At 44.4% G+C, this 12,806-nt stretch overlaps 1 protein-coding gene across 5 annotated transcripts in view; it reads right to left on the bottom strand.

The window, feature by feature from the left end:
• Positions 1-3,106: 3,106 nt before the first annotated feature.
• The window catches only part of CTNNB1 (catenin beta 1), a 49,618-nt gene continuing 39,918 nt past the window's right edge, over positions 3,107-12,806 (bottom strand). Inside the window, exons 9-16 of one of the 5 annotated variants that reach the window (XM_025272907.3) lie at positions 12,445-12,783; positions 12,025-12,183; positions 9,664-9,783; positions 8,892-9,042; positions 8,683-8,804; positions 7,666-7,726; positions 6,568-6,788; positions 3,107-4,980 (exon numbers count right to left, since the gene is read on the bottom strand). In XM_025272907.3, the coding sequence (XP_025128692.1) occupies positions 6,580-6,788; positions 7,666-7,726; positions 8,683-8,804; positions 8,892-9,042; positions 9,664-9,783; positions 12,025-12,183; positions 12,445-12,783 (1,161 nt within the window). In that variant the 3' untranslated portion in view covers positions 3,107-4,980; positions 6,568-6,579. Of the gene's footprint in view, positions 4,981-5,501; positions 6,789-7,665; positions 7,727-8,682; positions 8,805-8,891; positions 9,043-9,663; positions 9,784-12,024; positions 12,184-12,444; positions 12,784-12,806 lie in introns of those variants that run through there. The other 4 variants (XM_025272904.3, XM_044933745.2, XM_025272905.3 and 1 more) reach the window with 4 other exon arrangements.

The raw sequence follows: 12,806 nt of genomic DNA, 5'->3' as shown, positions 1-12,806 counted from the left end.
GCGGGATGAGACAGGAATGCTCTTCCAGCTGCAGATCTAGAGCAAGCCTTTGGAAGCTTGTTTTATTTTACCTGCCTGGCTTTTCATTTCAGGGATGAACTGATTCTAGGAATCCTGGGGAGAAATGGGCAAGACTCCACTCACAGGAGCAGGTAGTTGACACTTTGCCTAAAGGAATGCAGCATGCTCAAGGAATGCTGGCTTCCTTGCAGGTCTGTCTGCTCACCTAAGTGGGATGAAGGCATCAAGGTTGACTCCTTCCCCTCACCTTCTACCAGTGACCACCACCTCAAAACCTTTCCAGCTTCTTCCTCACACATATACCCTTAACGCCCCCGGCACTGCGGAGGGGTGCTCGGACCACGGCACTGGGGGGGGGATGGGGGGAGGGGGGTCCTGGGTGGCTGGAACCAGGTGAGCAAATTGAGAACATTCCTTGGCCTCCTCTCTGGGATCTGTTTCCTCAAACTGCAGAATGAAAGGGCTAGACTGGATCAGCAGCGGCAGTGCTCCAGAGTTCTCAGACAGAGGAGCCCCGTCCCCAGCCCCTATGCAGGCAGGATGGGCAGGGCAGGCAGGGGTAGGAGCTACATGGGCATGGGATTCTCCAGGCAAGAATACTGGAGTGGGTAGCCATTCCCTTCTCCAAGGGATCTTTGCAACCCAGGTCTCCTGCACTGCAGGATTCTTAACCATCAGAGCCACCAGGGAGGCCCCCTCTACTGTGTCACGGGCAGCTGGCCACACTGTCACCACCAGCCTCATCTGCCACTGTGATACGGGCAGTGTGCCCACTTCCATGTGGCTTTGCAGTGAACAGCTGCTCTGCGCCCCCCTCCCCAAAGGCATGGATGTAACTCACCATATTTAAACCCCACCACCTGCCAAGCACACCACCTTGTCTCCATCTCATAGCAGAGAAAATCGAAGCTCAGAGCCAGTCCACCTGCCCAAGGCCCCGCTGTCAGGTTGAACTTAGGACTCTGACTCCAGAGCCTGTTTGTCTAGCAGTGGGATATCCAGAGCCGAGCTGTGAGTAGCTGGGGTGTAAGGGGGACCTGCACCCCGGAGCAGGCAATTTCTTTTACTCCAGCCTCCCTAGTGCCCACATGAGGAGGCCCCACAGGAAGTCCTGCTGGGCAGCATGCCCATCACCCGGCTGTGCACCCCAGGGGCCCTGGCCTGCCTGGATGTGCCTGTGCTCCAAGGGTGAGGGAGTCGAAGGAGGCCTGGCCTTCAGCTCCTGTTGCTTTGCCCCTCTGCTGCAGGGAACAGGCACAGTTCTGTTTGCCCAGGCAAACTGTTCTCTCATTTCACTCAGATCTTGGAGGGAACCACCCTGGAGTTCTGGGCCGAGTCCTCCCAGAAGGTATTTCAGAGCAATGGAATCTTCTTTATGCTTCTGCGTTGAGCAGGGACTCTCTGCTGCTTAAGGTGAAACAGGAGAGCTTTAACATTCCAAAACCATGCTAAGTGGACCATGCATGGATGCGAGTCCCCAGCCTTGCTTCTCTGAGGAAAGGCATATCAGAATAGGCACAGGGTGAGAAGACAGTCCCTAGCAGGGCTTCTGTCCACCAAGGGTGCTCAACCCACGGTGTCAGGCACTGAAGCTAGCCCATGCCACGTTGTGCACCCTGGTGTGAAGCTCTTCTGTCCTCCTGGAGTTAGAGGATCCTTTATGTCCCTTCTCACAAAGGCACCTTATGGAAAGCAAGAGCCCCAGCCCTGCTGAGCTGAGGTAGGGGACATGAACTGTCTGGGTGGGCAAGGAGGATGTTGAGGGCGGTAACCCTTCCTGCCCCGCATGGGAGGCCCACACCCCTTTGTGGCTTCCCAGGCTCTGAGAACTGGCTGCTGGCCACCCATCAGGGCCCTTAGGATTCTGGCAACATCCCAGGTACCTACTGGTCTTCCCCTTCCTAGCCCCTCCGAGCTTCAGCTATTTGCCAATTGACTACAGTCCACTGGCTGAGCGCCCCAGGGAGGAAAGGCGTAACAGAGCTAAGTGCAAAGGCATCAGCAGCACGCCGTGCGTGGAGAGGACTTGCAAGGCCACAGGCTGCCTTCTCTCCACTCACGGCAGGCCCGAGCTTTGAGACCTTGCCTCAGCTTACAGCCTGAGCACACACCCAGGGAGCTGGCCCTCTGGGAACATCTGGGGTGACTTTGGCCTGGGAGGTCCCCTGGGCAGAATCTGGCAGCTAAGCAGCAGCAGTGGGATTTACTTCTTACGGTTCTTGGTACTTGTCTACCTGTTTATGCCTCCCGTATTACTGTGAGGTCACCATGTCACCTCATGAGGTTCTCAAGTCAGTTCTGGGATTGCAGGGCAGGTGTCAGCCCTGTGGCACAGGTCAGAAAGTGGGGGCTCTGCTGGCCAAGGCTCTTGTCAAAGGTCTGGGTCTCTTCTGCCCCCACTTGAAGCAAAATGCCGTTTTCTCCTTACTCAAACCACAGAAAACTACGTAGCAGTCAGTCTCTCTGATACGGGGACTTAGGCTGAGTGAGGTAGGAGCCTCAGGAAGGAACTGGAGGGAGGGGGAGGCTTGGTCCCTGGGGAGAGCTCTGGAGCTGGGGGACAAGACTCACCAAACGTGAGGAGGCTTTGGCCCCAACAGCCTCAAGCTTGGATAAGCAGAGGGAGGGAAGTGGCAACCATAGCAGCCTCGGCCCAGAATCAGGACCTGGGCAGGGTGAGGGTCTTGATATGACATGGAAGAAGGCTGGCCTTTTTCACCCGACCTCCACCTCTCAGAGGCATGATGCTGAGGTGGCAGAGGCCTGTCACCCCTCCCTCTAGCTTCCTCACCAGATGGGGTGGTGGCATGGACACCACATCTGATGCTAAGAAAAAGGACACACCCCCGCCGCCATTGTTTTCTAACTGCATTTGCCAGGTGCTCACTCAAGCAAGGCAGTAGGTTCTCACCTACCAGAACAGAACACCTGCAGTGCGCGACTCCGCTTGCTGTTGGCTTATGAACTATACAGCACGGGCAGATCTTCTGCTTTTACTGCACTAATCAAGACAAAAATGCAAGAGCATATTTACCCCAAGATCTTTCACTATCAAGGATTCAAATAACCAGACCAAAGCCTCAGGTCTCAAACACCTCCTCCAACATGGAAAAAGCTTTATTTTTCAGCTCAGTGGCGGTCACTGCAATGGGATCAAACGTCCCACGTACCTCCATCTCCAGGTAATAAATCACTATTCTGATTTTTTTGGTAAATATTTTTTTGCTTTTTCATTTTACCATCTGTGGATGGTTTGCTTAAGATAGTTGCCCCTTTTTTGTACCTATACGCTTCTACAGCATGCCTTGGTGACTTGCTTTTGCTTAGTATCAATCTCAGATATACCCGTACTGTTAACGTTGTATTTTACTGCATTGTGGCTGTTCTCTTGCAGTTACCAGACACATGGGCATCTGGTGTGGGCTTCTATACTTTGTTGATTATGGATTTTCTTCCTGCATTAACTTCAATTTTATCCAAATGGCTGCATACCTGTTCCACACTTTACTGAAAAGTCCCTCTTTTTCACATGACCTCCAGTGCTACCTTTCAAGTGTCTATTGTCTTCATCTTATTCTGCTCCTTAGTGTACACTTCTATTCACGTGCCAGTAACAGTAGTAACTCATTACTGACCATGTGATTTTTTTTTCTTTCAAACTAAAAACCACTCATGGCTGGCAATTTTTCTTTTGACTGGCTAAAAATTCTGTTGTTTCACTAACATTTTGTAGGTTATTACATTCAGTAGTTACACCTGACACATCTTTTTAGTCTTCTGATTTTTGTGAAATGTTGTCTTCAAACCATTTTTCTGCAGAAGCAAAGAAGCATTCTCCAGAATCTTGAGTTTTCTTTTTTCTTTCTGTATTAGAATCAATCACTAAGGTTTTTTGTTGGTATGATATTTACATTGTCTGAATCAGAACTATATTCTGAAGAACTCTCATCTTCTGAGACACTAGTATATATGTTGCTCAAAATTTTGAAAATTTTACATTTATAATACAGAGTTGGAACAAAAAGCGAACAGAACAAAATGTGAATAATGACAATCTTAAGTTGTATGCTCTAACAGTTTCTGACAGTGATGTTAATTCTATCCCTCTCTAAAAATGTGTTGATACATCTCCAGTCAATAATGTTAACTACCTCTAGCTTTACCTCAAGTTTTACAGTCATGCCTCAACAGCTTATAGAACACGTCCTCTTATCTCCTTTTTCACAAGTGTCCTGGCTGTTCTCGTCCCTTTGTCCTTTTCAGTACACTGCAGAGCTACGTTGCTGAATCAGATTAACCTTCATATTAAGTTTCTACATGGAACTTCAAAACTATGATGATTTTAGGCAGAGTTCTGAAATATTTTATGGTTTTAAAAAGTTCTTTAAATAAAACACCCTGCTGTGGTTCTTGATGTTAGAGGCTGAGCTGACTACGAAGATCTTCACTCTGACCTGCGAACAGCTCGTGCGGTGCTGCCTTCGTTCTCTGTGTCATGCACTGGAAGCAGAACTGCCCCTTCACCAAATACACACACGTTTTCCCTCTCATCCCAATTAGACCACAGGGAAGAATTTATACAGGGTCCTCATCCAACAACAAGGAACTAAGTACATGTTTAAATACACAATCAGAAACAGCTCTCTCTCAGTACAAACACTTTCACTCTTTTTAAAGCCCCAAAACACAAGTTCTAATAGGTATACTGACTCTGCCCTCAGGGATGAACTAAAAACTTGTCAGACCTACCACCAGGATGACAGGCTCACCTGGCAGAGAGCAATGGAAGAAGGCCCATTCTAGTTCGCTCTGATTATGTTCAGATAAACATCGACAGGTAAAGCATCTTAATTATCAGTTCAAAGTGGAGTTGAAGGAATTCCCCGCTCCAAATGAGTCACACTTCTGTGAAGGTGCTTGAAGTCCAAATCCAGGTGGGTAATTCTTCATCATTATTACCTTAAAGGAATGAGACCACGTGATGGAGTTTGGGGTTGGGGGCGGGAAGCTTATTTGGAGTTCAGAACCCCACGGACAGAGGAGCCTGGTGGGCTACAGTCCACAGGGTTGCAGAGAGTCAGACACAACTGACTAACACTTTGTTCTATGTCGCCAAGAACTAGATGCCTTTGAAGCGTGAGGCCTCTGGTCAATCGAACAGAATTATATACATACCTGCAGCCAGGCTGAAGGCGTCTTGGCCATAGGCTCTAAGCCCAGAGTCCTTCAGTTAGAGGTGGTGGACACTCTCCTCCTACACAGCTAAATGTGCAAAGCTAAAACATTTTGGTGCACTTTAAAAACCCAGGACCCAGTGTAAGAAATTTGACAGAACAATTCCATCTATTAGCAGTAAGGTTCTTCCATCATTACAACTTAAATTATATCACTATCTGTTTACTCAGTTCAACTTCATCCTGAGGAAAACTTATTACCCTCACAGACCGCTTAATGACAAGGAAAAAAAAGGTGACACAATCGAATGAATTAAAAGTTTAATTCTGAACCATTTTTATAACCGCATTTTCTCTTGAAGCATTGTATCACAGCAGGTTACAACAACTTTGGGATAAAAGGCAACTGGTAAACTGTCCAAAACAAGGTTCCAAATAACACCTCTTACTGACTTACCTACCCATACATATCCCAAATAAAGTTTTTGATCAAAAACGTGAAATAGATCCACCTGCTTATTTTAAGCATATTAAAAAGGAAACTAATTGGACCATTTCTATTTGTCTATTTTATACAAAAAGGCTACACAATGTTACACTTTATCAGATTACAATTAGAGTGATTATGAATTAGTGTTTCTACACCATTACTCGATTCTTAAAAATTAGAAATTGCTGTAGCAGTATTCACTATAACTTAACACTACAAGACTTAAAAAACTAACAGTTACTGCAAAAAAAAAAAAAAAAAAAAGCTACTTCAAAGCAAGCAAAGTCAGTACCATTACAGATATTAAAAAAAAAAATTTTAACAAGCAAGGCTAGAGTTTGATAAATTCCATCTTGTGATCCATTCTTGTGCATTCTTCACTTCTTGAGTCACTCCCAAAATCCATTTGTATTGTAACTCCTCGACCAAAAAGGACCAGAACAAAAAGTTTACTTCAATTGTTCCCATAGGAAACTCAGCTTGGTTAGTGTGTCAGGCACTTTCTGAGATACCAGCCCACCCCTCGAGCCCTCTCAGCAACTCTACAGGCCAATCACAATGCAAGTTCAGACAATACAGCTGTATAAAGAGAGAAAGGCTGCTATTAATGTTTAAAACAGCAAATGTTACTCATCTGAGTATTAAGTTGCAAAAGCTGTGGCAAAAAACATTAAAGTTAATAACTTCCACACATGACCACCTAACAACCAGAAATCTGAGAACATTCAAATGTTCCAAGACATCTTTAAAAGTACGTATCTTTTTTTTGTGGCAGATTTACAAATAGCCCTAAACCACTCCCACCCTACCAACCAAGTCTTTCTGAAGTTCTGTAGGCAGAGTAAAAGTATTTTACCCAAACTGGCTTGTTTAACTTCTTACCTAAAGGATGATTTACAGGTCAGTATCAAACCAGGCCAGCTGATTGCTGTCGCCTGGGGGCAGCCCATCCATGAGGTCCTGGGCATGCCCCAGATCTGGCAGCCCGTCAACTGGATAGTCAGCACCAGGGTGGTGGCCGCCCATCTCATGTTCCATCATGGGGTCCATCCCCAAGGCGTCCTGGCCGTACCCACCAGAGTGAAAAGAACGATAGCTGGGATCTGGGAGTTGGGGCAGCAACACGGTGGGTGAGGGGGGAGAAAGAGAGAGAGAAGACATGACGTGAGCACAGAGTTAGGGGGATCCCAGGATAGCAAATGTGTCAGAAAGCGTTCCTTCTAGCCTCTCCACCTTCTTGCTTTCTTAAGCTGAGTAACTACCCAGTGTCAGACCACACAAGGAGGCACACGGTCTGTTTCCACCAAAGGCAGACCAGCAGGTTCCAGTCCTGGACGTCTGGCCTTTTCCTGGGCAGAGACCGGTTGCTGAGCAGTGGCAACAGCTATGTATTTGTTATAAAGTCTAGGTGATACCCACAGAAGTACTAAGAAAACGTGCCACTTTCCTATGAAACCTTTGTATGTTTTTATCCAAAGGCTTAATATTTATATACCTGTCAAGGTAAGAAGCTTATGAGCTTTAAGTGTATTAACTAGGAAAAAACAGGTAAGATTGTAAGATAAACAGTATATATCCAAATTTGAATTGCTTAGATTTTCAGTTTTTTTCTGAAAAGCCATGTAAATACACATCCCAGATCTGAGTCTAGAATTATAGACACAGGTATTATATAAGGGTTCTCTGAACGAAAAATTGAATAGAAAGCCAGGCAACTTGTTAACACACTGTACTGCAGAGGTCTGGCAGCAGTGACACACACTTATTGGTATGATCCAGTGCTTGCTTGGTGTGTGGCTCAGAATTCCCTGTGCACAAATAAAGATATTACTGCTGACTCTAGAATTTAAGAACTGCCTTTAATTGCTACCACTACTTTCCTGCCAACAGGTCCTCCCAAGACCAGCAAAACAGCTCTTCTGACAAAGCTCTGGACCTTTAGCTTGATCTGGAGATAATCGAGAAATATGAGATACATACCATCCTGGCGATATCCAAGAGGTTCTCCCTGGGCACCAATATCAAGTCCAAGATCAGCAGTCTAGATGAACAGGTACAGGCAAGGAAGCAAAATGGAAATTCTCAACTCAAAGGATACTCTCTGATATTTTGAAAACATACTTATTCTCAGATTACAAAAGGAATAAAGAACTCAAACATTGTAGAACTACTTACAAAGTGCAGAATTACTTCAAAATACAGATGTACACAATCACAGAAATACTTTGTAATTTATTCTTTCTGCAAATATATTACCAAGTACTTATTAGGTGCTAGAAATATAACAGGAAACAAAATAGGTGTTTTGTTTCTACCCTCAATAGGAGTTGCTGACAGGATGTGTTATGAAAAGATCCCTAGAGCCTGCACAGCTAGAAGAACTAAGTTGCCATTAACTGTGGAACAGGTCTGGAGAAAGGGCTGGGTGAGGATGTTCAGAGCTCAAGTTGGAATGGTTGAGATTATCTATTCAACATCCAATTAATATATTACTATTACTGTTTAGCAGTTTGCTTCTTTTTTCCTAACAGTATATAGCCTCTCTCTTTATAATCCACCTTATGATTATGTACAATAACTCCATCAACTTTCAGGGTGGTTTGACTATTTCAATTTGTATCAAGGACAAAGACTGAACAAATTAATAGAAATTCAAGTAGAAAAGTAGGTGAAAAACAGTATATTTTAAAAGTACTGATACACTGACCTCCAACTAACAACGTTTAATCGACTGCCCCTAACAACTTTCAAAAGTGTTTTTTAATCTGTTAACTTTTTCATCTATCTCCCTTACAAATTCTAACTTGTTTGTTCTAAACAGGCTGTATAAAGCTGTAGTTTTTCCTTATAGCAGTTGCTAAGCTAGTGTAAAGAATGAATATTCAAGCCAAGGACATAGTCAATGCAAATGAATGTGCACCGAGTCGTTTGAGAGGAAACCATAAACTGCCTTGGTGCTCTAGCGAACCATCAAATAAATGTGCTCACACTGCCTACCTCATTCCAAGCCATTGGCTCCGTTCTGAAGAGAGAACTGGTCAGCTCAACCGAAAGCCGTTTCTTATAATCCTGTGGCTTGTCCTCAGACATTCGGAACAAAACAGCAGCTGCATATGTTGCTGGGAGAGGAAGGAAAAATGGTCCTTGAGGAAAAGCTGAGGCTTCACTGTACAGAAGCTAAAGGCTCTGACTCCTTTCCTACTTACCCACACCCTCATTCCTAGAATGAAGTAGTTCTGTCAGAGGAGCTGTGGCTCCCTCGGCTTCAATAGCTTCTGCAGCTTCCTTGTCCTGAGCAAGTTCACAGAGGACCCCTGCAGCTACTCTTTGGATATTTTCAATAGGAGAATAAAGCAGCTGAGGAGAAAACACACATGAAACCTAATCAAATCCAAAGGGAAAACATGGCGAGCACCCCACTGTGGTATAAACAGTCCCAGTTCACAGCGTCAGTGGTATCTGCACCACTTGTATTAAACAGGAAGCCTGCATTAAATCATACACTCTTGAGTTTATGTTCGTGAGTGTTTGATGCTTGGCAGCAGTGGTTTTCTGGAGCATTTTTAGCTACAAGCCTCTTCTCCTGAGTACTATTCAAATTAAGATTTGGAAAACCCAGAGGTGACGAGGGGTTTGTGCTGCGGCAGCCCAGGCAGCTTCCATCCCTTCTAACCGAGCACACCTGAGAGCAGAGTGGAGCCCTCCTCCTCCTGAGGCTCTAGTCCCAGTGCTTCTCCCTCTCTACTGCCCAAGAAAAACGAAAGGTGTTTTCATAAATGGATTCAACTAAAAGGACATGACACACTTTCTATTTTTTGTACTTGACAAATAGCATGAGCAGCACAGCCATTTTATAAACGGTGATAGTAGATGAAATAATATCTACTATTTTGGCCCCTAATTTCCTTATACTTTGCTTATCTTTAAAATCCTGAAATTTTACTGACATATAGAACACCTCACTTAAAACAAACATACCTGCACAAACAATGGAATGGTATTTAGTCCTCTGATAACGATTCGGTTGTGAACATCCCGAGCTAGGATGTGAAGGGCTCCAGTACAACCTTCAACTATTTCTTCCATGCGGACTCCCTCCTACCAAAAGAAATATCGTTAATAGGGGATTGTGCTCTCTAAAGTTTATATGCTTGAAAGGCTTTCCTGTTCTGAGTAGTAATCACTAGTTATTCACCAGAATTTGCAAGTAAGTTCAGGAATGAAGATGGATCCACTAACTGAGTGTCAACTTTGTGAAAGTAGCCTCTTGTCAGCACTAATTCCAAGCAGCACCTCCAAAACTGTGCACTGCAAAGCACAGCTTCAATGTACCTCTGACTCCCAAAGATCACTCTCTTCCCAACAAGGCACCCAGCACTCTGGGTAAAGGGAAGAAAGGAGACACCAAGATGGGAAAGTGATGTGCAAACACTGTGTCAGTGTTTTCCTTCAGGTACTCCCTCGATCTTTGTACACCTATGTGTATTTGGTGAAAATTCAGCTAAGTTTTACCACCTACTGCTAAATATCTACTGAGTTGGCAGGAGAAAATCCACTCACCTCCTCCAAGACTACTCAACTGATGGCCTATATAGAATAAGGAAGTTAGCTTTTGCAAAACATAGCTACAGTCTGCTTTCCCTCTTTCTGAGTTTTAAGAAAGGTTATAACTTTGCTACAGCTTTTATATCCAACTTTACTTTTATTATGACACAAAAGCTCCTTTCTTCCCAGAGAAGAGATTTTAAAAGGTACCCTTTGCATTCTGTTAAGCCACCTCATGGAGACTGGCCAATATCCAAAGTACTGAGTGGAGAAAGCCCAAGCGCCCTATGAGTGCATCCTAATTGTAACTAGCGACGTCTCAAGATCTATTGTGTCAAGTCTTGTTCTCTAACCTGATTAAGTAAAAGACTCTGAGTCTTAAAACACATGCTGGGGAATCAAAAGTATCTTTACTTAATAATGAAGCTACTTTTAAGACTGAAAACTTGACATCAAAGTTTCAGACTATTAAAAATTTCAGGCTAAGATTACAAGTAAAGATCCCAGAAATACTACCACATATTCTTGTTGATATTCTTATAAGTCCATGGAAGTAGTTTAAACCACTCTTGGAAGAGACAGTAAAAGATGTGTTAAATATTTATAGGTATCTACAAACAATAAATGCTGGAGAGGATATGGAGAAAAGGGAATCTTCCTACATGGTTTGTGGAAACATAAATTGATACAACCATTGTGGAGAAGAGAATGGAGATTCATTTTATTTATTTATTTATTTATTTAATTTTTTTGGAGATTCATTTTAAAAATATGACTATTACTACCGTATGACCCAGCAATCCCACTACTGGGCATATACCCTGAAAAAACTGTAATTCAAAAGGACACTTGTATCCCAATGTTCATAGAAGCACTATTTACAATAGCCAGGACATGCAAGCAACCTAGATGTCCATCAATAGATGAATGGATAAAACAGCTGTGGTAGACATATACGGTGAAATATTAGCCTTAAAAGGAATGAAACTGAATCAGTTGTAGTGAGGTGGATGAACCTAGAGTCTGTCATACAGAGTGAAAGAAGTCAGAAAGAGAAAAACATCGTACATTAATGCATATATAGAATCTAGAAAAATGGTACTGATGAATGTATCTGCAGGGCAAGAACAGAGATAGAGAAGAACTGGTGGACCTAACGGGAAGGAGCAGGTGGGATGAACTGAGAAAGCAGCACTAACGTATATATGCTACCGCATGTAAAACAGCTAACTAGTGGGAATATGCCTGAATACCATAGGGAGCTCAGCCTGAGGGCTGGGGGTGAGGGGGCTCAAGAGGGAGGGGATGTGGGTATACTCATAGCTGATCCATGCTATTGGACAACAGAAATCACCACAACATTGTACAGAAATTATACTCCCATTAAAAATAAATTTTTAACAATGTATGTTTATAGGTAGAACTGCAGTGGGGGATAACAGGCTCTGAAATCAGACAGACTTGGATTCAAATTAATGCCTCTGCTACTTTGGACAGGTGAACCTTTTGTATGGACAAGATGAGACCCCACAGCAGTAAATCACACCCCACACTCCCTTTGTAAGATTGAGGAGGCAGCGATGTGAAGGATATGTCAAGGGAGGTATCACCAGGGGCCATGTTACTCCTTTCATTCTCCACAGCCACAGACACATGGTGGTTCTTTAAGCCAGTAGCAAGCAGCCCTTCAGGAAGCTAAAGAATGGAGGAAGCCAATGACCGAAGTAGTTCAGGAGCCTATGGATTTACGCATTCCTTTTAAAAGGCCAGGGGTCACTACTAAGATTCACCTACCACAAACTGCTGCTGTGTTCCACCCATAGATGTACGACGCTGGGTATCCTGATGTGCACGAACCAGCAACTGAACTAGTCGTGGAATGGCACCCTGCTCGCGCAAAGGTGCATGATTTGCTGGACAAAGGGCAAGATTTCGAATCAATCCAACAGTAGCCTGCAGATAAGAAGAAAGAATAAAGAACTGGCATACAACAAAATCATGTTCTTAGTCTAAAATGCCTACCACACTGCATCCATCACTATCACCTGGCAGGAAAACTGCCTACACAAACACCTCAAACCCCTACCCTCATCCCACCCGTACTTCCCATTTACAACTCCTTGTCAGTCAGTCCCCAGTGCAGAGACTGGCTGCTAGTAATAGTCAGACGTAGTCTGTTTTCAATTCTGCAACCTTCAACTTTGGACAGTTTACCTTGATCAGAGGCCAGTGGGATGGTGGATGTAGGAGTTTAACCACCACAGGTAGCCCGTAGTGAAGGCGAACAGCGTTCTGGGCCATCTCAGCCTCCTGGTGCCGGCTGGTCAGATGACGAAGGGCACAGATGGCAGGCTCAGTGATGTCTTCCCTGTCCCCAGCACGGAGGACCGTGCGCACAAGGGCCTCTATGCCACCCACTTGGCACACCATCATCTTGTTCTTATAATTATTGCAAGTGAGATTAGAAAGAATTCCAGCTGCACAGGTGACCACATTGATATCATCTGAGCCCAGAAGCTGAACAAGAGTCCCAAGAAGACCTTCCATCCCTTCCTGTGGAGATGAAAACGGACACT

The sequence above is a fragment of the Bubalus bubalis genome, chromosome 21, assembly GCF_019923935.1.
Source record: "Bubalus bubalis isolate 160015118507 breed Murrah chromosome 21, NDDB_SH_1, whole genome shotgun sequence".
In the NCBI taxonomy this organism is placed as follows: Eukaryota; Metazoa; Chordata; class Mammalia; order Artiodactyla; family Bovidae; genus Bubalus; species Bubalus bubalis.
The sequence above is the reverse complement of the archived record's forward strand: the minus strand, read 5'-3'. Positions and strand labels throughout refer to the sequence as shown.